Source organism: Gobio gobio, assembly GCF_949357685.1.
Source record: "Gobio gobio genome assembly, chromosome: 15".
Lineage (NCBI taxonomy): Eukaryota > Metazoa > Chordata > Actinopteri > Cypriniformes > Gobionidae > Gobio > Gobio gobio.
The window spans coordinates 23413146-23439932 of record NC_137108.1 but is presented as its reverse complement, the minus strand read 5'-3'; the positions used below and the strand labels follow the sequence as shown (position 1 = coordinate 23439932).

At 38.3% G+C, this 26787-nt stretch overlaps 1 protein-coding gene across 1 annotated transcript in view; it reads right to left on the bottom strand.

Annotated features, from left to right (window-relative positions):
• The window catches only part of grin2db (glutamate receptor, ionotropic, N-methyl D-aspartate 2D, b), a gene marked incomplete at both ends in the record, with an annotated part of 46252 nt that extends 19685 nt beyond the window's left edge, over positions 1-26567 (bottom strand). Inside the window, 7 exons of the mRNA XM_079837241.1 lie at positions 7323-7491; positions 10176-10381; positions 17488-17602; positions 20630-20958; positions 23928-24194; positions 25836-26042; positions 26277-26567. Of these exons, the coding sequence (XP_079693367.1) occupies positions 7323-7491; positions 10176-10381; positions 17488-17602; positions 20630-20958; positions 23928-24194; positions 25836-26042; positions 26277-26567 (1584 nt within the window). The remainder of the gene's footprint in view (positions 1-7322; positions 7492-10175; positions 10382-17487; positions 17603-20629; positions 20959-23927; positions 24195-25835; positions 26043-26276) is intronic.
• Positions 26568-26787: the final 220 nt, after the last annotated feature.

Below are 26787 nucleotides of genomic sequence, written 5' to 3'. Positions count from 1 at the left end.
TTATCAGTAAATATTATTTAAAAAAAGAATGTAAGTGAATATTAGTTGGTAGACATCGAATTTAGATATAAATGAATGTAAAATTATCATTAAATTTAATATACATTTTAGATGTAGAAAATATTTTTCTACAAGAACTAACACAAGTCCTTATTTTTATCTGAAAAATAAATTTCATTAACATGTTATGTTCAGAGAAGAGAATGTTGTTTAATGAAGATTCTAGTAGGTGGTTATAACACTTGTTCTTAATGTTTATAATATACGTTAGTTATTTAAACTTTCAAACTGTAAACCGTTTTTTATATTCTAACATTAACACTACTGTTCAAAAGTTTGAGGGCAGTAAGATTTTCTATTTTTAAAGGAATTAATAATTTTATTCAGCAAGGACTCTAGTGACAAAAAGGCACAGTAAAGACTTTTACATTGTTACAATGAGTACAATACATACAAATAAATCTTGTTCTTTTTTTTTACTTTGAAGTAATTAAAGTATAAAAAAAAATCACTGATTCCACAACAATATCAAACAGCAAAACTGTTTTCAACATTGATAAGAAAATCCGCACTAAATGATCATATTTGAATGATTTCTTAAAGATCATGTGACACTGAAGACTGGAGTACTTACTGCTGAAATTCAGATTTGGCAATACAGGAATACATTAATAAACCAATTTAATACATACATTTACATTTTATATATAAACATTATTATTATTATTTTTATCCTGTGATACTTTTTCAGGATTCTTTGATGAATAAAAAAGTTTAAAAAGAACAGCATTTATTTAAAATATAAATCTTTTGTAAAAGTATACACCAGGAGTGCCCAACCTTTTTTGAACAAAGATCTACCTTAAATTTGTCAGTGTGCCGAAATCTACCCTGGCTGAATTCAGATTAGCGTACTAGCATACTACTCTTGCTATTCCTGCCATATATTTATTTGAATAAGTATGAGTAGTATGTTAATATGCGATTTCGAATTCAGCCCCTGTTCAGTTATGTTACTTATAAGTAATTAGTTAATGATTAAGTAATCATTTACAAAACATAACTGTACATTCATAAATTATTAATAAGTGGTATGCTAACAATTAAAAAAAAAAAAAAAATGTTTTTAAGTAATTTATAAATTATTAGATCATGATGAAATAATCAGTAATACTTTACAATAAGGTTCATTAGTTAACTACATTAGTTAACATGAACTAATGATGAACTGCACTTTTAAAGCATTTATTTATCTTTGTTAATGTTAATTTCAACATTTAATAATGCATTATTAAAATCTTGTTAGTAAAATAAAAAGCTTATTATTTATTTATATTCACTTGTTTTCTTATTTTTTTTACTTTTTTATTAATGTTGTTGCTTGTTTAGGTCCTTTTTATTTGTATGTGATATTGCAGAGGTTTATTTTTCATTTTATATCAAGAGTACAATTATACAGTTAATTTTTTTGCATCTTTCTGTATCATATGTTGTGCTTGTTTCCTTTTTTGTTTAGACGATAACTGAGCCTTTAAAACTCCTTTGTAAAAGTTTTATGAGGCATAAATAGTCCTCACTTTAGATGAGCTCAAAAAAATAGTTAACAATAATAATAATAACTAACTATTAACTATTCACTAATGCTTAACTTATGAATAATACCATTAAGTTATTATAAAGTGTTACCTATTTGGGTAAACCTTTTTGGCACATTATATATAGCCCTTTATATAATTAAAATATATATTTCATTAAAATAGGGGATTTTTTAAACTCTGACTGAATAAATATAAATCAACAGATAAAATAATTCTAAAAAATAGTTGTAGCCCTAAACAAGCTGTGATTAAATGTAGAGGGATATAAAGTCAAACCAACATTTATTCTGACACTTCAACATTTTCTCACATTATCACAGTTTATTCACTACAGTTTAGAAAATGGTAATAAAATATGACAATAACTCAGAGTTAAACTGTGTCAGAACTAATTCATGTTGATAATGTCAGATAACTTTGATAGAAAGGTATGCGATGGATTACAATCAACCAATCAGCTGTCAGCTTTTAAATTTAAGTACACAATTAGACCATTTTAGGTCAACCAATGACCAAGCAATGCTTAATTCTGTTCAGTCTGTGGTGTAAAATGTCGCATTAGCAATTTAAGAAAAAACACTTAAGCAAAACATGGTCAGGTCAAAATGTCTGAATAATTTTGGTCCCAAATTGTTTATAAATTTTACTGGTAGTCCACTGTATGAAGAATTTTTGGGTATAATATGTAACAGTTTACTTTATTTTGCTATCCTCACTTACATAAATTAACTATAGTGTCCTGCACCCTCTAGTAAAAAAATATATCTGGTGTATAATTTTTGGTTTGACAGTATATTTTCTGTTCTGTTAATGTTTAAAAAGTCAACTTTATCTAGTTTCTATTTTCTTTGTGAAAGATACGGTAACGGTTAACTTTACAAATGTGTTTAGGTTAGAATTATGCAAATAAGAAACTGAACTACTGAAATAATCTGTAACCCATAGTTACATTAATGCCACACAGAGAATGTAAAACTGCTGCTCCAAAAGTCAACGGAATTGAATGCTTTGGTTCTTTGAACCCTACCCCCAGGCCCCCCAAGAAAATAAGGGTGCACTTTTTTGGCTCCATGGGGAGAAGCGCCAGCAATGCCCCTGGTAGAAAGAGGGTATAAAATGTTAGCGAGAGAAGAGTGGAACGAGCTGGGGAATTGACACGAAGATTAATCAAACTTGTGATGCCCGCATGAGCACCACGGCCCAAAATTTCCTCTACACTTTACTGATCAAAGCACCCACTGTGCACTAAAACTAGACATTCAAAGAACTATCAAGAACTGGTGATGTACAACAGAGGCGAGTCCGCGGCAAGGAATCAGCATTTTGCCTGAACACAGGGGCCATATGTGGTGTGTAACAGGTGGTCTATCTGCAAATTCAGAGAACCTCCATCTCTAATTAATATTCAATCCACATACTGGCTGCATTCCAGTATACATAAATTGGTCGGGCAGATAGTGTAGTAAGAAGCCTGCACACAGACGCTACAGGAGGCAGGTTATCCATCTCGAGACAGTATACCCCATACAGAGAGAAAGCATGTACGGGAATACCAAAAAGGGGGGACAACATTAACATCTTTACTTTCCAGTGCAGCACTTTTCTCACTTTGCATTCTGTTTTATATTCCTGAATGGTGTGAAAAGCTCATGATGCAGAGGAATGGGATTTATGGCGACAAATGCAGAGTTGAGTCACTGCCTAAAATCATGCAGGTTACAAGCTTTCCCAAAGCTCCTCTGACAGCTTGAGCGCTGAAAAGACGCGCACCTGCCTGCGCCTATAAATGTGTATGTGGGAGACGGGATTGTTTAGGTATAATTTCCAGTGTGTATCGGAAGCTTTTGCATCCTTGTGGAAAGTGAGCCTGCACATTTGTTGGTCTGCAGAGAATGCGGAAAGAACATCGATGAAGTTGTTTCCTCGCGAGCACGCCGCAGTCCCGGTCCTGCTGCAGGCCGGCAAAACGCACAGGGGAAATGTGGACCTGTCGTAGATAGAAGATCAAAGCCGCTCACGCACACACACTCTCGCAGCCTGAGAAAATAACCCTTAGCACTGTGCCTACAGGGGCCGTGCTGACAGCTGATTGGCTGAGCATCAAAATATGCAGTGAGCGAGAGAGGGAGAGAGAGAGAGAGAGGGAAAGGAAAAGACTTAAAAAAGAAAAAAAAAGATGTGGTCACAGAAAAAGAGATATGCTGAAAACCAAAGAGCGGGGCCGGGGGTGTGGGGGGGGGGGGGGGACATAAGATACCGTGAGAAATATTAAGAGCAGAAGGATGGAAATGAAGAAGGAATGAGACAGAGAAAAGAGCTGTTTCCATTCCCTAGCAACTGTCTCGAACAGGCGTCACTCCAGGGTGTGAGCGCCACAGCGGGGTCTCGCTCTCAAAACAACAACCTCCTGTCTGTCATTCGCACTCACATGTATCAATGGCAAGTCATTTTTGGCTGGCTTCAGGGCTCTGTCTTGGATACCTCTGTGTATGTGCATGTGACCTATTATTCAAATCCCTCGGCGCTGTGTTAAAAGGGTTCAGAGTGTTTCAGCAGTCCTGGAGGCCGGCAGATACGGGTGGGAATTCAGTCATCAAACAGGGCAACAAGTGACTGCTCTGTTACATCACACATTGTACTGGAATTGCAAGTTGAAATCCTTTACAAAGAGCAGCACTCCTAGAGACCAAGCACTCAGACTATAAACAATATAATATCTTCAGCAACCCTTTATCATAATAGCTTTTATTAAGAACATTAACATTACCACATTATAAAATGATTTCATTTAAAAGTTAGATTAGAAAAATAAGTTTTATTAATTTCCCTTTTATTAATGCATTCAATTGATCAAAAGTGACAGTAATAGCATGTTCTTTTGTAACTTTTGTAACTTACTATTTATCAAAGAATACAGAAAAAAATTAAATCACGGTTTTCACAACAAATTGTTTTTATAATTTATAATAATAAGAAATGGCTAATGAAAATTCAGCTTTGCTGTCATAGGAACAAATTACATTTAAATATTCCAAACATATTACAGCAGAAAACAGTTATTGGTTAAACATACTTAATTCAAATCACAACACATTTTTTATTCTTTTTTTTTTCCTGAGATGAATCAATTATTTTATTGTACTGACAGCCATAGTTTAACAGTTATAAATAAAAAGGAAATACGATTTGTGGAAAAATAAATATTTCTTGTTGTGCTTTGTTGTAACTTTCTAAGGATTTTTTCCCTGTCCACTGTCACCTTTAGCTTGCTCACTCATGGTTTTATGCCAATATGCCCTCTAAAGCTGCTCTGGAACAATATTCATGCTTATTGAATTGGAATTGAAAATATAATTGTACTAGAAGAAAACAGACACACACTTTTATTTAATTACTTTAATTTTAATTACAATAAAACAAATATAATTGTTGCTTTTAAAGGGTTAGTTCACCCAAAAAGGAAAATTCTGTCATTAATTACTTACCCTCATGTCGTTTGACACCCGTAAGACCTCCATTCATCTTCGGAACACAAATGAAGATATTTTTGTTGAAATTCGATGGCTCAGAAAGGCCTCCATTGGCAGCAACGAAATGTACACTCACAAGACCCATAAAAGGTACTAAAGACATCGTTACAAAGTCCATCTCACTACAGTGGTCATACAATAATTTTATGAAGCGGCGAGAATAGTTTTTGTGTGCAAAAAAAAAAAAATCAAAATAACGACTTTATTAAACACGTTTCTATCTTCCACCTAGACCTGAACTAGCGAACTCACGAAGCACCACGACGCATGCGCGAGAATACGACGTAGAGCCGGCATTACGACACATGACCCGGAAGCGAGAAGCTTTAGCCCCTTTTCCACCGAAATTACCCAGAACAATTTGTACCAGGAACTTTTTTTACAGGAACTTTTTTCCCCCACAGACCTGCTACTGTATGCATTTCCACTGCGGTCTAAAGTGCCGTGAAGATTAGGCAAATTAGTCCTCCCAGTCGCCGACGGACAGTAATAATTTTTGCGAGACACCGTCGGCAACAATAAAGAATTGAGGAGATTCAAGCAGCGCTGCTTTTGCTGGTTATCTATTGGTTTACTAAAGAGGTCATTAACAAAACGGCGGAAAAGAGACGAGCACGGATACTAAAGCATATTCTGAAAGCTTGTAAAGCTAGATTTAAAATAAGACAACGTATGTTATTATCCGCTATTACGGACATTGACCGTGAGATGGCTGAGACGAACGCGCGCCAACGTACAGAAAGAGCAAGACTGATATTTACTGAACGCAGAACGAACCTCGCAGAGACTTTTAAAAATGCTGGTTGAAATAAAATGCTGCGTGAGCTCAACCAATCAGCATGTTCAGCGCCCCAAGTCCCACCCCCGAAAGTTCCTGAACTTTGAAAAAGGACTACCTCAGGAGCAGGGCCATTCGGAGGGGGAAATATTTACCAGGAACTTCATTTAGACCCTGGTTCCTGCGGTAGAAACACACCGAGTACCACCCCAAAGTTCCTAGTTCCTGGGGAAAGTTCCTGCGGTGGAAACGCGGCTTTTGTTTACAAACAGAGGAAGACGCGCCGTATCTAAGCTGTTGAATTCTACATTGATCGTTCTGTACATCAAACATCATTCGTAAATATATCCGCAGATTTCGACGAAGAAGAGGACTTGCATTTTTTTGCCCAACCGTAATTATTCGAACCTGAATATACAGAAAGTGAACTACAAGAGATGGAAGTGGCTACAACACAGCCACAGCCACAAGCTACTGGCATATTCTCACGCATGCGTCGTTGGTGCTTCGCAAGTTCACGTCAAAGGCCTAGGCGGAAGACAGAAACTTTATTTTTTTTGCGCACAAAAACTATTCTCGTCGCTTCATAACATTTTTGTAGAACCACTGTAGTGAGACTTTGTAACTACGTCTTTAGTACCTTTTATGGGTCTTGTGAGTGTTAAATTCGTTGCTGCCAATGGAGGCCTTTCAGAGCCATCACATTTCAACAAAAATATCTTAATTTGTGTTCCGAAGATGAACAAAGGTCTTACGGGTGTCGAACGACATGAGGGTAAGTAATTAATGACAGAATTTACATTTTTGGGTGAACTAACCCTTTAAATATTTTCCAGATATTTTAGCTTTACCGCAAAAACAATATAAAAGCCAAACAACATATTGTTTATATAATATCATGCTATTATATGCTATCTTTTCTCAGACCCTATAAACGGATGTTTATGCAAATGTATGAAAATAATAGCTGCTTATACATTTTAGGAAGTGAATCCCTCTCAAGGGATCATCATATTTTAAGATTTGCCTTAGAGTTGAAAACCCTGGATACTCTCTCCCTCTCTCACCACACACTCACATACATCCTCATACAAAGAACATTGAAACATGTCATAGACTCCCATTGCTTCCATACGGCAAATACACTGCACCATGGCCTCATCTATCCCACAATCCCAGTGTTTGATCATCATGAGTACTAATACTAAAGGGAATAGCAGCCTTGCCTTTAATCTGCAGTCCTCTCTCTACCTAATGCCTGTATTTACATATGCAAGTAAAGTCTTCTAAGAGATATCGCTGACAGTGCATCCAGGGCACTTGCTCATCAGAATAAGGAGAGGCGCTGATGGGAATACAACAAGCTTGGCCAGTTTAAAGTAGGATGCAAAGAAAGATGCAAAAAGCCTCTCTCACCTCTCCCACCATCCCGTTCCAAACACCATCAATCTTTTTCCCATGTTTCCCATTGGTCACCAAGTAGAGGTCATAGGTGAAGCCGACAATTCTGGCCAATCGCTTAAGAATGTCGATGCAGAATCCCTTGCAGCACTGTTTCATAGGTGCCACCCCTTCCTGAAGTGCACTGTAATCAGAGAGAAAGTGCTCACTTAGCTTTATTGCACGTGTCAAGAAAATCCATCACATTTCCAATAAGATTCAATTTAACATGTGTTGATGCATTTGGTACCAAATGTTTAATAATTCCTTTTTAGGAATAAAATATTTTGCAGTAAATAAAATAAAATAATCATTTAGACGTTTGGGATCAGTAAGATTTAAAAAAAGAAGAAATTAATATTTTTAGGATGCATTCAATTAATCAAAAGTGACATTAAAAGCTTTACTTTCATCAAAGTTACTGTTCTCCACATTAAGAATCATAAGAAAAGTTGCTTCAGCAAATCAGCATATTACAATGATTTGTCAAGGATTATGTGACACTAAAGACTGGAGTAATGATGCTTAAAATTCAGCTTTATCATCATCAGAAATAAATTACATTTGAAAATATATTCTCTCTTGATAAACAGTTATTTTAAAAGGTAATAAAATATTATTACTTTTTAAAATATTATTACCTAATACTACTAATATTTATAATACCCACCCCCATCCCCACCCCTGAAGAATGAAAAGCAACAGAAGGATGACAAGTGCATTACGATATAATGGGATGAAACACGCACACACACATGACTGGTGTGGGAGTAGTGAAACAGCATCCGCAGAGACACACGTACACAGCAAGAGCTCAAGCAGATTGACAAGCAACATGATGGCTAAGTATGAGTAGAGATCGCCACAAGGCAATTCAAAATGAGAGGGGGGAGTGAGAAAAAAAAGAGAGAGGAAATGAGTGATCGATTGCAAAGCTAAGATAGGTGAGTATAGCCCCTGGAACTTCATAGTGATATCTTGTGTGTGTGTGTGTGTGTGTGTGTGTGGGGGTGAGAGACACAGAGATAAAGACAAAATTGAAAGAATGTGACAAATGACTGGAGAAAGATGACCAAAGACTCCTGAGAATTTACTCAGAGTAAATTCTCTGGAACAACAGGCCATGCTCATACATGCATACATACATATATGGGCTCAACACTAAGGATTTTTCTACTGGCCTGGTCGGGGCTGGGTTGTGGCCCCACCTCAAAAAAGTAATAAATTAATAAATAAAGTAAATAAAATAGGCCTAGATATTGTTTCCATTGTTTTTGACACATAACCTTAATAAATAAGGTTGTTACACCAAAAACTACTAGCCGAACTCGTCTAATTTTTTTTAAATATTGTTAAAGACAAGTAAACTGTCAGTAATAAAATAAGAACAAATCGAATTATGAGCAATAGCACAAACACAATAGAACAAATATACAAATAGCACTACATATTCTTCACTGTATAAATTAAATCTAGATTAATACTTTTTAAAGTTACAAAAGTTATTCAGTCAAGAGCAGTGAGAGGTTTTTTTCTTTGTTTCTTTTTTCTTTTGTTGTTTGGTTGACATTAAAACAAAGACAGCATTTTGACATGCGTTTTGTTTCTCAAATGTTTATATTCACTCATTTCATAGACCAGCATTTTTTTATGTAATGTTGTGTGAATATGTCCTTTCAAGAACAAAAAGACATGAAAGAGAGCTCAATTCAGCATTCGTAACACTTTCTGAGAAACAGCTTTCTGGGCGTACGATGTGGATAAGGTAAATTATTAAAATTTGGCATTATTAAGACATTAAGGACCCTATCATACAGCCGACGCAATGCGACGTCGGGCGCGATGCAAGTGTTTTTTTGCTAGATTCAGCATGATGCAGTTATCATTTTCCCGTCCTGCGCCTCGTTGTTTAAATTGCAAATGAACTTGTTCGCCCATGGGCATGCTGGTCTGAAAACCAGGTGTGTTCAGGCGCATTGTTGGCGCTTTACAATTTTGATGCAACTGAAAACGACTGTGCCATTGACCAATAAAAACCTGGTCTGAAGTATTTTTTGTGTTACTTAAAGGGTGCGTTAGTAATGTGCGCCTATAGGCGGGTACACAACGCATGTACACTTATTACACACACAGGGACGCGCAGCAACACACAACCATTTTTAAATATAAATAAAAGGATTCCTCTCTGGAGAAGCAGTCAGTCTTTCCTCTCACAAATTCCACCATGTAAATAGTGAATACCCCATGGTAAAATAAAGGGAATGGGAGATGAGACTCTAATTGGTTTATTGCACGTTACACCCAAAACACACCCATGACTCATTAAGAGACTAGGTACAACCCTTTTGGACCATGCACCTGTTGCACTAACCGTTTTTTTCCGTCATTAAACTAGCAGAAGTGGATTCGGACACGCCTTAAGTGTACCTGCGCCATGCACTTCAGACCATGCGCTCAGATCATTAAAATAGGGCCCAATAACTACTAAGACTACTCTGTTGTATACAAACAGTGAATGAGTTAATATAATGATCATAGCTTGAAATCTGAGTGTGTGCAGTACTAATAGAAACTTGGCTGTATCAGACTCTACTAACATCACTTTCAGACAGTTTAGGAAAACATGGAATGACATTGGAATGCCTGTCTCACTGAAAGGTCATATGAATCGTACAGGGAAGAAACTCCTTACCCTGTCCACTGAAACGTACAATTTTCTAATTTAACATTGGTTTCCTGGGACTCACTTGGACAATACACAACAAATGTTCCTTTTCCCCCTTATAGAAAAGCCATGAAAAATGGCAGAAGAGCAGGTCTGATGAGTACCTGGCATTTAGAGGGCGTCGGCATGGCACAGAGTCCCTAATGCAGGTTCCAGAGGCAGGGTCTGCAAGCTCCACGATAACGAAGGGCCGCTCCTCCAGGGTCACAACCCTCAGGTGCTGGGCATCATCGGGTGGCTGCAGAAAGGGGCCATAGCGAGACCAAGCAGGGTATCTCAGACGTAACACTCCATTCTCCCACCATCCTACCTAAGACCACACAGACAGTACATGGTCGAGTGTCAGAGATCCAATGTGGCCAATGATATATAATAATTATTGTGGCCAAAATATGTTTAAACATGAGCACTTCTCATTATGAATACAATTCATAAATCAATAATACATGAAAGTCAAAGGTCATTTCAGCGATATCAGCTATTTAAAATGGTGTATTCTAAAGAAGTCATTGAGGCTGGATTACAGGCAGGAATGGCTTCCCTTACTCAGGTTAAGCCTGTAAAGTGGGGAAGGATAGTGAAAAATGAAATACTATCGCCTCTATGTTCCTCTGTGAGCTTATAGCTGAGGGCTCTCTAAAAACAGTCCTGTGCCCTTTTTACTCGCTGGGGAATGAGTGGATTTTTCTTTTCAGAGGAAAAAAGACAGATTTTTAGCTAAGTGACGGGCCACAGAGGAAAAGGTTGCGAGCCTGAAAAAAAAACCAGAAGGGGTAAAATGTGTCAAGATGGGCTATGACAGTATAACTGAGCTCATAATCCATATACAGAAGACCAAGACCTGAAGAATTGTATGTATCAGAGAGTTGTACGCACACAGAGCTTGACAGAAAATAAACAAAGTTGGCAATTAAAAGTGAGCTTTATGCAATTGAGTATTATTTAGATTGAATATTATTATCATTCATTTTTATTTTATAAAATAATAATATTTGTATTAATTATTATTACTATTATTAATATATGTAGATTATACTTAGTATTAAAGGTCCCATATTGTATACCTTTCTGGAGTTAGGTGTTGATGTCCTTAAGAATATATATTTGCGGTTTAAGTACCAAAAGCAATATATTTTTACAGCTCCTTTCTCAGGAGCTCTAGTAAGAACAGGTCGATTTTGGCCTGTCTAATTAATATTCACGAGCCTCTCTTCTGATTGGCCTGTTGTTTTCGGAAACTATGGTAATGCAGGGCTGTCAGGCACGGCCGTGGGCGGGGCGTGAGGAATGTGACGTCACATTCCTCAGAGAATCAAAATGGCTTGTCTAATGAGACCGCTTTGGTTTAATGGGGATTAAAAAATAAGGAGTGGGTGGATTTTTATCATTGTAGGGTGTTTGTGTTCACACACCGTTAACACACATTAATATCCAAACACCTTGTAAAAGTGGATTTTGCATAATAGGGGGCCGTTAATAATAATAAGCCTTTATACAAAAATCATAATCTGCATGTATTAATAACAATACTAATAAATAATATAAGACTTTTGTCCAAAGCAAAACACATGAGAAATGCTACAAGAAATTCACCCTAAGAAAATAACAGAATAGCCACGATACAAAGCATCAGTTCAAATTAAAGAGATATTTACACCAAAAAAAAACAACATTATTTTACTCACCCTTACCCATTCCATTCTTGTATGCTGTTATTATGTAAATTAACCACAAATTTAAAGAATCTTCACATAGATCTTTTCCATACAACTGTTTATAGTGACCACAGGTTGTCAAGCTTCAAAAAGGGCCAAAAAGCAACGCAAAAGCAACACACAAACATAATCCATAGGATTTGCTTTCAGACTGAAATTTAAGTCTGATGATGATGTCATGACATCAAATATCTGAGCCAAATGTCAAACCTGCAAAAAGGTCATATGTGCGTCTACTTTAAAAACACTTTTAGAGTGCTTTTATTTCATTTCAAAAGCTTGACAGTCTGTAATCCATGAACAGTGGCTGCATGGACAAATGATGATGATTTGTTTGTGGAAAAAAATTACATACAGGTTGGGAACGACACATGGGTGAGTAAATAATGACAGAATTTTCCATTTTCAGAAATATTCCTATAGGACACAACAACCTCTCGGCAGTTTGTAAGCAGCGCACACTTCAACTGTCTTTTCCCAATCCCAGCACTCAAACTTTGTTCGCAGCATTGGGCCGTAGGAGTCTCCTCTACACACCGGCAGAGACTGGCAGCTATCAGCACCAAAGCAGCCCTCGGGAGCCATTCAGATACAGCAAAAGATGTTCAGCTCTTTAAAAATTGTTACAAAGTCTCCATGGCAGGCAAAGAATAAATATACTTCTCATACGCTGTGTATGTGCACGCATATGACTCGAAGAGATCAGCCAGAGGCTGGCAGCTAGAAGACTTTGCATATTAGCACAGGATCAGTGCAGAGGCAACTAATTGAAAGGAATAGAGCAGGAAATGGCAGCAGTCAGCATTGGATTCCTGCAAGCGCTGGTCTCATTGGGCTAGTTATCCCACTTCTAACTGCCCCGTAACTGAGGCTGTGCTACTACAAAGGCTCCGAAATCAAACGCATCCAGGGCGGATCATTGGAAATTACAAAAAGCCGATTCGGCGACATCGGCTCACCTGGTCCCTGTCTCGTTCTCTCTTCATCAATCAGTCTGCTTGGGTCAGTTTGACTGTCCATTTGTCTGCTTTCTCTCTCTGTCTCTCTCCATCCTTCTAAAACATCCACCTTTACAGTGTGTTAAACCAAGATCCATTTTCTCTGAGCTCCACTGACAGGAGGGAAGAGAACAAGAAGGCAATGTTGGGTTTGTTGGCTCGTGTCTGCATCTGACAGACAGCGTCAGCTCAGAATCCGCCACAGAAAGAGAATCAGCCACACATCTCAACAGGTGACACCGTCTTGTATTAAGGATGTCTGAACAGCTTCATAAAATATGCATGGCGTGTCACAAAGTAGCACAACCAGGCAAGGTAGGACTGTGTGCGATCCGAGTGGCTTTTTGCTGCTGCTTGAGGGATAGAAATGCTAATAATGCACAGTGTTTAGTGTCATGTCCCTACAATACTCTTTAATGTGTTTGAACGTGCTGTTGGGTTTCTCTTCTCCCTCTCCTCTCTTCTCTGATCTCTCTGCTTTTCTCCCTGAATCTTTCTTACTCTCTCCCACCTCTGAAATGCGGCGAGTTCTCAGGGCTGATCCGTGTCAGCGGCAGCCAGACGTCTTAACTCTTCTCGACGTCAGAATGCGGGCCGACAAAATGACCGAAATAGGAGTGTTGGAGCATGTGTGGAGGACCGGAGATCCTGCGGTGAATAACAAAGAGCTGGAGTAGCAAAGATTTGGGCCCAAGCTGAGGGGGCAGAGCCTCACGCAGGCAGAGGTAGAGCAGGGGCCTGATCAAACACCGTCTCCCCCGGGAACAGATAATACTTTCACAGGGTGAAACACAAACACGCTGCCATGACACCCCCGTCCCTGTGAGAGGAGGATGAAACGAGGCGCTTTTTACCTCAGCGCGATCCTTACAAATCCACTAGAAGATTTACACAGCATAAACACACATGGACACATCCTGACAGGTACAAAGAGGGTTTGGAGAAATGTGCCTGGCATTTCATTTCTTAAACGTCTCCCCCCTGATATGTATCGATTTATGAGAACAGCGTGGACAAATGGGATCAAAAGCACTGTAGCAGTTAGTTTGTTAAAGCACTATAAATGCTGCATGTGGAAGCCGTCACATGAAGTGCCTTGTGCACAACGGCTTCTGGAAGTTGAGTCATCAACATCCATTGTCTACTCCATGTTAGACGGAACGCATTTAAGACAACCAGAGACAAAACGGAGCAAAGACAAAGACGGCAAGCATCACATTTTAATAGAGCAGCCTCCTAAAACAAATGGAAATTGAAAACCTCCTATAGTCAGCGTGGAAGCCTTTTAAATGTACATTATGGTGCACCATTAAATATTTTATGTGAATCACAAAGACAGTGACTCTGAAGTACAAAAGCATCCAGATGTCTCTAACAGCACTTTTCTCCAGAACATATCTGCAAATGAGACGCAGACGCCAAAGCCAGAACCAGCACCATGCAACCCTTAACAGACTGTTGCACTGTTTGATGGGTTTTTTAAGAGTTGTTCCGTGCACAGATTTCAAAAACTACAAAATACCACCGTTTTTTGTGCCATTTCTTGACCAAAACTTTTCATGCAATAGAAAAATAAAACTTCTCTCAAGATTTACTCATGTCATTTTTAAAACCAATAATTCTGGCCTGTTCCTTACACAACACACTCGGCTATCAAACTAATTACATTGCACAAATTCATATGAAATTGCAATGAGATCCGGTTGAGCTATAATAAGACTTCAGATGATTTGGGCTATCGCACATGATGTATATGGAGCGCTTTTAGGGTGTTTGTATTTTTGCGGCTTGACAGCCCCAGTAGTCACCATTCACTTTCATTGCATAGAAACGAATATAATTAACATACTGCTTAGCATCTCCTTTTATGGTCGACAGAAGAAAGAAAATCATTAGGGTTTGGATCAACATGAGAGTAAATGACAGAAATCTATTTTTGGTAGAACTGTTAAAAATACAAGATTTTAAGGAAATGAAAGACTGGCCTGATTCAGACTAAATGTAGAAAAGGCTGCGAAGAGAAGCTCATTGGCTGGCACCCAAACAAAGCCTATACAAGAACATCGACGGAACAAACAATCAACGCTCCACCTTTCAAGACGCCCTGGGCAACATAATCCCTGTGCATCCTCTCACTTTCCTACTGGAGCCTGTTAGCGTGAACCGGTGGCATGACAGAACGTGCTGCCGTTCGAAGTGCTATCAGAGGTCCAAGGCATGACAATACTAGGGCTGGTCCGAATATCATTTTTTGAGCTTCGAAGCTTCGGTAGGGAGGGGGCTGAACATATTCTTCTCTCTAATAAAGGCAGGAATCTGGAGAAGCGGCACACCTCATGCGGGCAGGGCTTATATACACTGCACTAGTGATACAAAACACACTGGTCTGTTACGTCCCGGTAAAAAGCTCCTATATTTCGCAGGAGATTCATTTAGATTGATACTAATAACGGGTAATAGGCTTGCAGCAATAGGCATAACACCAGTTTAACAGGCATAACACCAGTAACACCACTTGCCCACCGCGGCATCGCCCCCCACCATCGTTTCGATTTTTTTATAGTAATAAAATGATTTAGTTCAGTTAGAGAACAGACACTACAAATAAAAACTGAACGTGTCTGCCGAAATCGCAGCACAGACCAAAAGCAGGAGTCAGATTTCATTCATCACGAGAGTAGCTGAATGACAAGATGACGGCTGAAGATTTGGTCTCAATGCAAAATGTAAAAGTGCCTATTTAAGTGAGTTTGTCATTGTACTGTTTTGTTGTTGTGTTTTTAATAATAATAGGCTAATGAACCCACCATTCAAGCAACCCGCCCAGAATTGGCGCTAATTCGCAAACAAAACTAAAATGCTGGCCCACAATGTGACGGTGAGGGAAAATTTTCTCACGTCACACCCCTAACGGGTAGAAAGGCTAATACATTTTGATTCCATCGTTCTATTTTCCGCAAAATGTCAAACGAACGCAGCTTAACCCAAAATGCAGGCTCAGGCATGCGCTTCTTCCATATAAGATCATGCAGTTGTGCGCTCTAGACAGAGAATACTCCGTTGCAGGGAATGCTAAGAAAAAGCAAAAGTATAACGAGGTTGGGTCCCTATTCAACTGTCCATCCTATTAAAATGGCTAGGCTATAAGATAATTGTAAACAAAAAAAAAAAGTATAAACATATGCAGGTGTGAAGGAGAACCGCTTCGAGGGGGATGCCAGGTGTGCGCAAAAAAAAAAAAAAAAAAAAGAATATTCGAATCCCAAAATTGAAAACCGAATACCAAACCACGAACGAATATTGTGGTCCAGCCTTAGACAATACTAGTGAAAAGCATTGATCTTAGGCTATGTTGTGCGAATGAATACAAAGAGCACAGTATATAAAGCAAATAAATAAATATGGATGGGGATCAGCAGAAAACAAACCCCCACTCTATATCGAAACTTTTTTGTTTTATGGCTCAATGTCAGTGAATATTGCCCGAAGGACTCAGAATTTCTCCCAAGTACATAATCCGTTGTCATTTTCTCTGTTAACAGATTGTAGAGGTGGAGAACACAAGCGCTGCCAGGGATTACAATTTTCGGTCTATACGCTTGTCTTTGTGGCATCTAAATATTAATAATTCTGTTTTAAGGCACAGTTTGAGTGGCACCTTCATGTACATGACATTCTCCCCGGCTATATTTACTCAGTTGGGTTTGGTATCAGTAATTTAGTCTCACGACAGCAGCGCTCTGCGGGAAAAATGTAGAGCCACAACGTCCCATGTGGCACCTACGATACGCTGATATACGAGAAACCAATAAATTTAAGAGAGTTTATATTCATTTATTTATTTATTCCTTCCTTTTCCACATTTAGAGACACTTAACGCAAGCATGACTAGCGAAGGAATCGGAAGAGGGAAAAGAGAAAATCAAATCCACTCTAAAACCATTTCACAATTAATTATTTTCCGTTTGTTGGTATTCACATAAAAATAATAAAGTCGCAAGCTAATAATGTAGGGAAGCATTGCTAATCCTAATAACATACCGGGGGTATCATGGATATGCATAGATAACAAGGCCAAATGTAAACAAAAGCTAATTGTACATTATGAACATCCTCTTGAAACCCTAATTATATGTTTATATCATTGAGGCTTTAAGGTTTCTCTGCAGTACAGCAGAAGTGCACCGTCAACACCACAACACTCTCTCTGCTGCACAATGTGATGCATTGTTCAGAGTTAATTGTAAAGGGTTTTTTTTTCTGCTGTGGACTGTCATGGGAAATGGTTTTCGAAATTAGTGTAGTGTCAAGTTGTATATCATTTTAAACCTGCTTTCAATCTATATGTCTTAATGCTACAATCTACAACATTAGGTTTTCAGCTCTTAGACAGCAAGTACATCATTACGACAGTCGTGATGGAGTAAATCGCACATTTTATTAGAGCAATGCGCTTGTCGTTACCTTTAAATCACAATACGTACCACAATCGCTCATATGCGTAATTAACAGCGCACAGAACACCGTCCATGTCATAAACAGACATCTCGAATGATATGTGGTCTTTCAAAATCCATTCCAGCGCATTGGTACTGCAGTGCTCAGCATGGCTACTGCAATGCTGCTTTTCATCCTGGACATTACCAATCCATAACAGCAGTTACACAAGAACGAACAGAAATAGAATTCTGATTAGTTCTTACGTCTTCCCAGCCACTCCCAGGCGTGTAGGAGATGACATCCAGAAAGGGATTGGCCAGGTAGCCCTCGTTATTGAACGAATAGTCCCGCCCACCGAGAGTGATGTTACTGAAATACCTGCAGAATGAAGAGAACAGAGCAGAAACAGTCTGTTGAGATGGAAGAGACCCAGAAAGAATTAGTGTAAAAGACTCAGAGGACACGTCAAAGAGGAAATCTTGCACAGAACACTTCACAAACATCCTAATTAGGTCAGATTGCAAGAGTGTGTTGAAGGTAACCATTTTATTTCCTTCAGCAATGGAATCAAAGGAGGCAGTCACTCTATTTCGAGCACTTAATCTAAACCAGTAAAATACCCAGAACAGTGCCTAAATGTGACATTCTTTGTGACTGCTTCAAATGAATCTTTTTATCTTAAATCCAATATGCTTTTGGCAAAATGAAGACTGCACACTTAAAAAATTTGACTGGGTGAACAAATTTGAAGGAGCAAAGTTCCTCTGCTCTGTTCTTATGAGCCTTTTGAAAGCCCTTTGTGAATACACCTCACAAAATTCCGCCAAAGATCTGTGTGATAAATGCATGCAAAACCATTATGTATAAGCCTATTTAGCGAACCATAATTACAACAGCAGTACTAAACAGGTGAATCTCTTTTCCCCATCAATCCTCTTCTGTGTAATGAGTGTGAGTCACACTGGATGGTACGTCGAGAGCTTCTGCTCAGTGAGTCCATGTCATTTCTCCTTACCATGTGCAAAACATGCTATAAAAGGTGATTATTTTTTTTCCCCCATTCTGGCTATTGTTCAGAAATTCTAGTTTCAAGGGTAACACTTTATTTTACAGTGTCCTTGTTACACGTTACATGTAATTACTGTAGTAGTAATTATAAATTATGCATAATTACATTCAACTAAACCAAAACCTAATCCTGACCCTATAGTAAGTACATGTAGCTAATTATTATTACACAGTGTTTAAATGTATAATTACACTGTAACATGGACACCTTAAAATAAAGTGTAACCTTGGCACTAAGCCTTTTTTATTTATTTATTTATTTATTTATTTGAAATGCAGTGATGATAATTACGCAAAATTAATTAAAACATACTGTTGATGAAAATAAGATGAGAACAAAATTACACTGTTTTTTTTAATGAATCTAATCTTAGCCAATAAAATCATGGATATGAAATGTTTGAATATTTCATTACATTTTGTACTTTTTTCGTCTACTAAAATTAGATGCAATTTTTGTCAAATTTGACTTGAAATAAAGAATATCAAATGACAAAATACTAACTAAAAAGGGAAACATTTCAAAAATGACAAACAAAAAACGCCTCATGAATTATCCACCTTATTTTTAAACGCAGAATTAATCCATTTCCTGTGAGTCTGCGAGACTTCTGATTCACTAGTCACTAAAAAAACTACAAGAATTACAAAATGCAGTAAATGGTAATATTATTTTGCACTATAACAAGTGATTATGATTAGGATAATATGTAAAAATAATATGATAACAAGTACAGGTCTGCAGTATAAAGCAGCATAATCTGTTTTTGTACAGCTAAAACAACTGGAAGCAGCTCATACCAGAATCCTTGCACATTCAAGTTAAAAACGAACCCATTCACTCTTACGTTAAAAATAAGGTGAGTAACGTTCCCATTATAATAAATGAAACTGGCACATGATTGTTAATTATAATGGGAATTTCTAGTTTAGTTGTTACTTGCTTTGAGGGTAGAGACAGCGTCAAACGTGCTGCAATTGTTTATCCGCTCCCACCAACTTTGTCGTCTTAAACACAGAGGCATGTTGAACGCCTCCCCTACAGTCCCTGTGGTGGGGGAGTAAAGGACGTCCGTGCCCCAAAGGTGCAGCACTTTCGCTCTCATTAGAGTGTGTCATTACTGGTAAAGTGACTTACTATAAATGCAACAAAGCAGCAAAAAAAAACAAAGCTTGCAACAAAGTTGAAGGTTAATGCCAAACAAGATGAGCTTTAAACACAGTTCTCAGGATGAACATAAATTGAGGGCTTTTAAAAGATTTTCAAGATCACACAATACAATAACATCATAAACTACGCTGAAAGCACCATTTATTTGCATGTGCTGGTTTAGCACTTTATTCACTAAATTAATCACACAGGTAATATCACGCACACACGTTCACAAAAGCAGCTTTATTAGCGCTGGAATACCATGGGCAAAAATGATTTAAGTCTTTAGTGAATTTGCTCCTATGGGAGTATCTAAATGCATTACTGATATGGCTGATATAACTAGGGCTACTGCATATATGACAAAATTAACATTTCTAAATAAATGTCACTGGTTAGTCCAAAAAACATTTTTATAATCTTGATCAAAACAATATTTAAACTTTTTAATTATTTTTGACCAGTAAAATTACACTTTGGTGTAAGAAAAATGTTTGCTGTACTACTGTGAAATAGTAATACAATTTAAAATAAGTTTATATTTTTAAATATTTTAAACTGTTATTTATTACTGTAATGGCAAAACTGAATTTTCCACATCGTTACTCCAGTATTTAGTGTCATGTGATCCTTCAGAAATCATTCTAAGATGCTGATTTGCTGCTCAAGAAACATTTCTTATGGTTATTAATGTTGAAATCAGTTGTGCTTCTTACTATATACTAATACTTTTGTGGAAACCATGATGAATCTTTTTCAGGATTCTTTGATGAATAGAAAATTCTAAAGAACATCATTTATTTAAAATAGATTTTTTTTTGTATAAAAATCTTTACTGTCACTTTTGTTCAAGGTAATGCATCCTTGCTGAATAAAAGTATGAATCTCTTTTTTTTACTAATTTCAAACTTTTGAACAGTAGTACGTTTATTTTAAAAATGAACTATTTTATAGCCTTCTTTCATTACCCAATGAAATCTCATTTGATAAAATCAAATCTCACCGTACATCATGTTTCAATATATATATATATATATATATATATATATATATATATATATATATATATATATATATATATATATATATATATATATTTTTTTTTTTTTTTTTTTAAATACAGCACATTACATTAATTAAATGTTTTGCGAATACAATTTTCATGTTCATGGTCACTCTCTTACTTCATTCTACCGCGAATCCTCTGTGTTCTGTTGCCATCCGTCTGGCAGTTAGTGACAAAGTGCGGACCTCCAGTGGCTCCGTAGTCCTTGCGCAACGCAACAGCTCCGTGGGTAAGGATGGACACCCCACGGGCGATACGTCTGCGGGGCTCGTCCCTCCATCCCTGCGGTCTGACAGCAAAAAGGCGATTGGGTAGTCCGGTCAGGCCCAGCTCGGACAGAGCTGGACCCACCGCGAACCATATGTGGGAGGCACTGGCCTGACCAGCTGCCCAAGCAGCGTGGAACACCTGTTCTGCTTCCTCCTGAGAGCAGTACAACAACCGCACCTACAGTAGGAGTGGGGGCAAAGAGGACAGAGGGGACCAAGATGAAAACCAGAGAGCAGGAGCAAGAGAGGAAACAAAAGAGAGTGCAAACAAGAACACAGAGGTCAAAAGGGAGGAAAAGACCATGAGCAGAATGAGAAGAGGAAATGGAATAGAGGACAGGAGAGGTATTGGGGTTATATATTTTAGTGCTGGAACTAATTTGTAAAATCACTAATAACGGATCATGAAAATGTCACGTCTTTGCGGTGTGCTTGGAGAACCTCTTTCAGTGCTTGAAAAAGTCTTTCTTAAAAAAAAACATTTAATTACATTTTACTGTTAAATTTTTATAATGAGAGTATTTCCATTTCCATGAGAGCGTCCTAATAATCAAAAGAGCGATTAAAATGTCGCCGTCGTCATTAAATTTCAGATACTTCATAGAACACATGCAGATCAAATGGAGCACAACAGAAAGGGAGTGCAATCACTTGGATCAGTGAATTTGGATTGAAACTTGAAATCCTATACGCACTGCAATTAATGATACATGAACAATAACTTTAATGGGATTACTGAAAAATAAAGGGTTCATTACAGGAACTAATAAACTGATTACAGTAGATTGATGTACTACAGTATGTACCATATTCAGAGGGCAGAACGTGTTCATTCCTGCAGTCACACGTTCTACCTCTTAACAGTTAACACTGTTAATAAAAATGCTATTTATTCTGCTGATTTCAAACTGTAAAAAGTGTTTTTTTATAATCACTTTAATTTTGTACTGAGCATTATAGCATATATTTCAATGTGCACATTGTTTGAAGGACAATACTGGTCAAGATACTGTATATGATTAGTCAAAGAACTTGTCATCGATTAAATTGAATATCAAAAGAGTTATTAGCTGCAGCCCTAATGTATTTGGACTTATTTCAGGGAAACATGTAACAGACAGAAATGTCCAATTACTTTACAGGAGAGGAGCAGCTTTGGAGTAATGGTGCTGGGACATTCCTTAATGAAGAAAGACAGAGACAGGATGGAAAGAGAAGGAGAGAAAGAAAAAGGGAAGAAAGGAGACTAGCACAATCTGGGAAGGAGAGAGAGAAAGGAAGAAAAGAACAGAAACTGAGAGAGGGGCTAAATATTTCACCTTTACAATACATGAGAGAGAGAGAAAAACCCAAGAGAGAAAGACTGCAAAAAAGAAGAAGAAAAGGGCAATAGAGAACCAGGAAAAGAACTAAAGAATGAATGAGAGAATAAACTATAAAGAATCCAAACTGTATCTAAAGTCACCAGACCTGAACAAGTGATGAAATGATGTTTTTGTTCTGTGTGTGTGTGTGTGTGTGTGTGTGTGTGTGTGTGTGTGTGTGTGTGTGTGTGTGTGTGTGTGTGTGTGTGTGTGTGTGTGTGTGTGCGCTTACGTAGAGTATACAGTATATCCTATATGTGTCTAAAGTAGGGGTGTGCGAAAATCGCAGAATGAGTAATATCATAAATCATGCTAATGTATATATAACATTATAAAATGGACAGGCCTGGTCTTGGCTTCTGATTGGTCAACAGAACATTCCACCCATGCTAAAATCCACACATTAAGCACAACACATCAAGATCATCACATCACTGCGCAGCTCACATAGCAGATTATGCGGCATCGCAACATTCTGATATGCCAGGGACTATATCTTTTAGCAGAATAATGCAGCTTGATGAATTATCTTAATAAAATAATGTTTTTAATTGTATTTTTTAATATTCAGTAACTGTTTTGCAATAAGGCACTCAATGCTGTGCTGCATTGTAAATAAATTCACAGCTCTATGTTAATACTAATGCATCCCTCAAAATATATTTGTATAAGAAAGGTGAGAAACCTTTCTTATACAAATATATTTTGAGGGATGTATTAATATTAATATTCTGGCTGATACTGATAAATCAATATTTTTTATGTTATAGCCAATAATTGATCAATTCTAGAATTCCATGCCAAATAAGAACATTCTTAAAGGGGCTATATGCAACTTTTTCCCCAAAATAAACGTAACAATAGCCTTTTTATTTTACCATTTATGACTCAAACATCTCCTGATGAGCATACTGACACCTTGTCCGCTCACAGTGGGTGCACCTATAAGCCTGTATCCTATTTTTCCTATTTTCTGGCGGGTCGTCTTTTCCCGCGCTGTCTGCGGATGTGACGTCACCACCGCTGCGAGAGCGAGCAGAAAATGAGAGCAGTTCTGTTTTTTGGCCACAGGTGTCAGTCGCGAGTTTAAATTTCAGAAAAACGCATATAGCCCCTTTAAAATTAAAAAAAAAATCACAATACTCATATCTCGCAACAATAACTCAAACAAAATTTTCCCAATTATAATCAAAAAGTTTTGCTTAGTATCACACAGCAGACTGCAGATCCCTACTGACTAAAACATTTCTATCCCCATCATACTACTTATTCAACTATGTAACTTTCTGTGTATAAAATGCATACTTTATGCATGTGTGCAATATTTATTTTGGTATGTGTGTGAATGTGAGTGTGTGTAATTGAGCAGAAGCACTGCAGACTGAATCTAATGCATACGGCATTGGGTTGCACCGCCACAGGCTCTGTGTTATATTAACACTGACATCAGTGTACTGGGACCCACAAGGCACAATAACACCCTCTAACACACACATACACAGAACAATAACAGCCTGGAGCCAGGGGGAGACAGAGGACAACCTGTGACACACATACACACACATACACATTACACAAATATAGGTAGAGATGGGAAAGAGAATGAGAGGGGAACGGAGAAAGGACGGTGAGAGGTCACAGAAAGATGGCGGCGTAAACAGCCAAAAGAAAATAAATGGTTAAGGACAGGAAGTGATGTCAGGTGGAGGGAGGAAGAGTAAGTGAATGATTAAATGAGTGAATGATTAAGTGAGACATAAATGCAATGACCTTCCCTCTCTACCTGTGCTTCATTCTCTTTCAGTAGCCGTCGTGCTCGCGCTCCTCCTGGGTCATCGGTTAAATTCAACATCACTATGCTCTTCTTCTCCCAGCCAATGAATGACCCGTCGGTCAAACCTTCCACCACCGACAGGAAGTCCTGGTAGCCATGGTGACGTGTGGACACCACCGAGAAGGCCGTCCAATCGTACTCCTCCAGCACCTCAAAGATCACCTCCAATTGGAGAGAGGTGGAAGAGCTGAACTGCAGGAAGATTGAACCGGTCTCCTGCAGAGTAATTAAGAAGGTAAACGGCTACATTTCCCAAGACTAAAGACGGTGGATTCATTCCTTGCATAAGGCGTCATGGGAACTACATTTCTTATGAACTGTTTCTAATGCGACGTTCTCTAATCGTAACAGCAGACAGAGCTAGTATTCTGCAGTGCAATTAAGGGGGGGAAAAATAACTACATTTCCTGTGATTGAAGACTATTCATTGCCTCCATAAAGCATCATAGGAATTCAATTTCTTATAAAGAGTTTCTGAGATATGCAGCCACAGTAGAAACAGGAGGGAGGTACTTCAGTGACTCTAATAGTCACCGGAGTACTTCGCACAGATTTAAATTTAATTTACAATGCAATGGAGTGGAGTGTACGTGAAGGTCCGGGAGAGTGTAGGATTCAATATCATGTCTCCAAAGTTAATAATAATAAAACATTTGTAAATGAAAAAAATCATGTCTTTTTGCTTTCATACTGTGCTAAAGAGAACATGCTATAAATGTCGAGACGAGCAACTGAAATTGCGAAACCCAGACCGTAGCACTTCAGAGAACACAAGAGAGGGAAAAAAAAGAGCAGACCATATGGCCTGCAGCAGTAATGCATGACCCTTGGCCTTGCTATTTATCCAAATGGATGTTAGTAATGCCATCCCTTCCTACAGTTATCGGTGTGCCCCGATCAGGCCCCGACAGAGACGATGGCAGACCTATCTCTGTCCGTTTAACACTCCTCCTCAGGCGGTACCATTAACAAACAATGCCCTTATAGCACTACAGCAAGCCAAACACTATCTAGCAAGTGTTGGAGCTCATTAACACCAAGAGCTTGCAGAGAGATGTTTGTGAGGAATTTCCACAGTCCAAAGAAACAATATTGTTGTTTTTTTTCTTTTAAGAAAAAATAACGCTGTCAAATAATTCAGAGCATCTAAAGTGCATCTGAGACTGTTCAAACTGGTCTTTTCTGAGAAATCCTCAATGGCCCCGTTTTATTGTGCTATTAAATGGCATAGACAGTACAGTTAATCAGGAACAAACACTATTCATTTCGAGACAGCTAAACTTCAGAAAAAGAATCAATCATACTGGCTGGGTACAATTGCTTTTAATAGGCATTTGACTTAGCGTTTGCTGACACCAGCAGAGTTGCAGGAAATACTTAAAAAAGGACAAGTTTAAGTCTGTAGCCTTTAGATCTGTATTTAAAATCGTTCATTTAGTTGGCACCAGTCTATAAGATTTGCTGTGATATCCAAGGTTGATCAATGAAATGTGCACAAAGGTTAAGTCAAATTAATTTAACTCAGATTATGGAATCATTGTGAATAATCACTGGTTACTTTCTAATTTGAATGCACTTAAAGTAATTGAGTGAAATCAAATTTAAAGTTCCGGTCACATTGGCGAAATAAAGGTTTACTGTCAATAGTGTAGCAATGCATGAAGCACTGCTCACACAGACTCACTCACTTTCAAACCAAGCAGCTTTTTGTTTGTATGACCAACTTGAACATGGGTGAAATCTGCTTGAGGGACTCCTAACCTTGTGGATTCCTTTAAAAATGCAAGGATTTCATCCGCGAAATTTCATTGAACAACGGTAGATGTGACCATATCTTAATTCTGTAAACAGCCATACCTGTGGTACCCTGCCCAGACCCGCCCCCCCTCCCACAGCAACGATGGGGAGGCCGGTCTGGGCCGAAACGAACTCCAGCATGGGGGCCAGGGGGCCGGAGGCCAGCGGTAGGGGTCTCTCATCTTCATATACGAGTCCCTGAAGGGGTCTGGCTGCCAGCAGGTCACACAGCTGAGAGAGCAGTGTCCTGGGACTGCTGTCATTCACCTGTAGTCAATTCACATTCATGTTCACATTCACACTACATTTACTTCTGTAGTTATAAATAAACACTCATGCTTAAGTGCCCATTATTTCACTCTACTTTTGTGTTCGCACTTCAGTTCAGAATTAACAAAGCGTTCAGGAATTCTAGGTTACTCTAAAGATAAAAATCACAATCTGTCTCCACCCTGAAAGCAATCAATTCCGTTCCAGTTGTATGAACTCTTTCACACTGACCTGAAGCCAGATTACATTTGCGGATCCCCACTGGGTGACGACACTCTCACCAAAGCTGCTGTGCACACGTCCGAAACCTGGGTACGGCACCCTACCCGCAGCTGCTGCCGCCCCTGCTTCCCCTTGTTGAACGGTTGAGCCCGCGTGGATCACTGCGATGTTGAAGTGCATGGATGCCACCGGGTCCCGTTCACGCTCTCGGGGCCGGAGCAAGAGATGAGGGGAGGAGCTAGTCTGACCCGCCCATTCTACCAGGGCCAACAGCAGAGACAGCGTGGGTACTGTGACCATGGCAACAAACATGGAGGCCAAACGAGAGGGCACAAAGAAAGCCTAAGTGAAACCAGGAAGGGAAAAGCAAGAGAGAAACTGCAATTAAAATAAAATCATAAATTCAATATATTGCATACAATTAAAAAAAAAAAAACCTTGAGAGATAGAAAGAGAGATTAAATTATTAGAATGAGAGAAAGAAAGTGAAGTAGAAAAAGAAAGATGGCAAGAAAGTAAG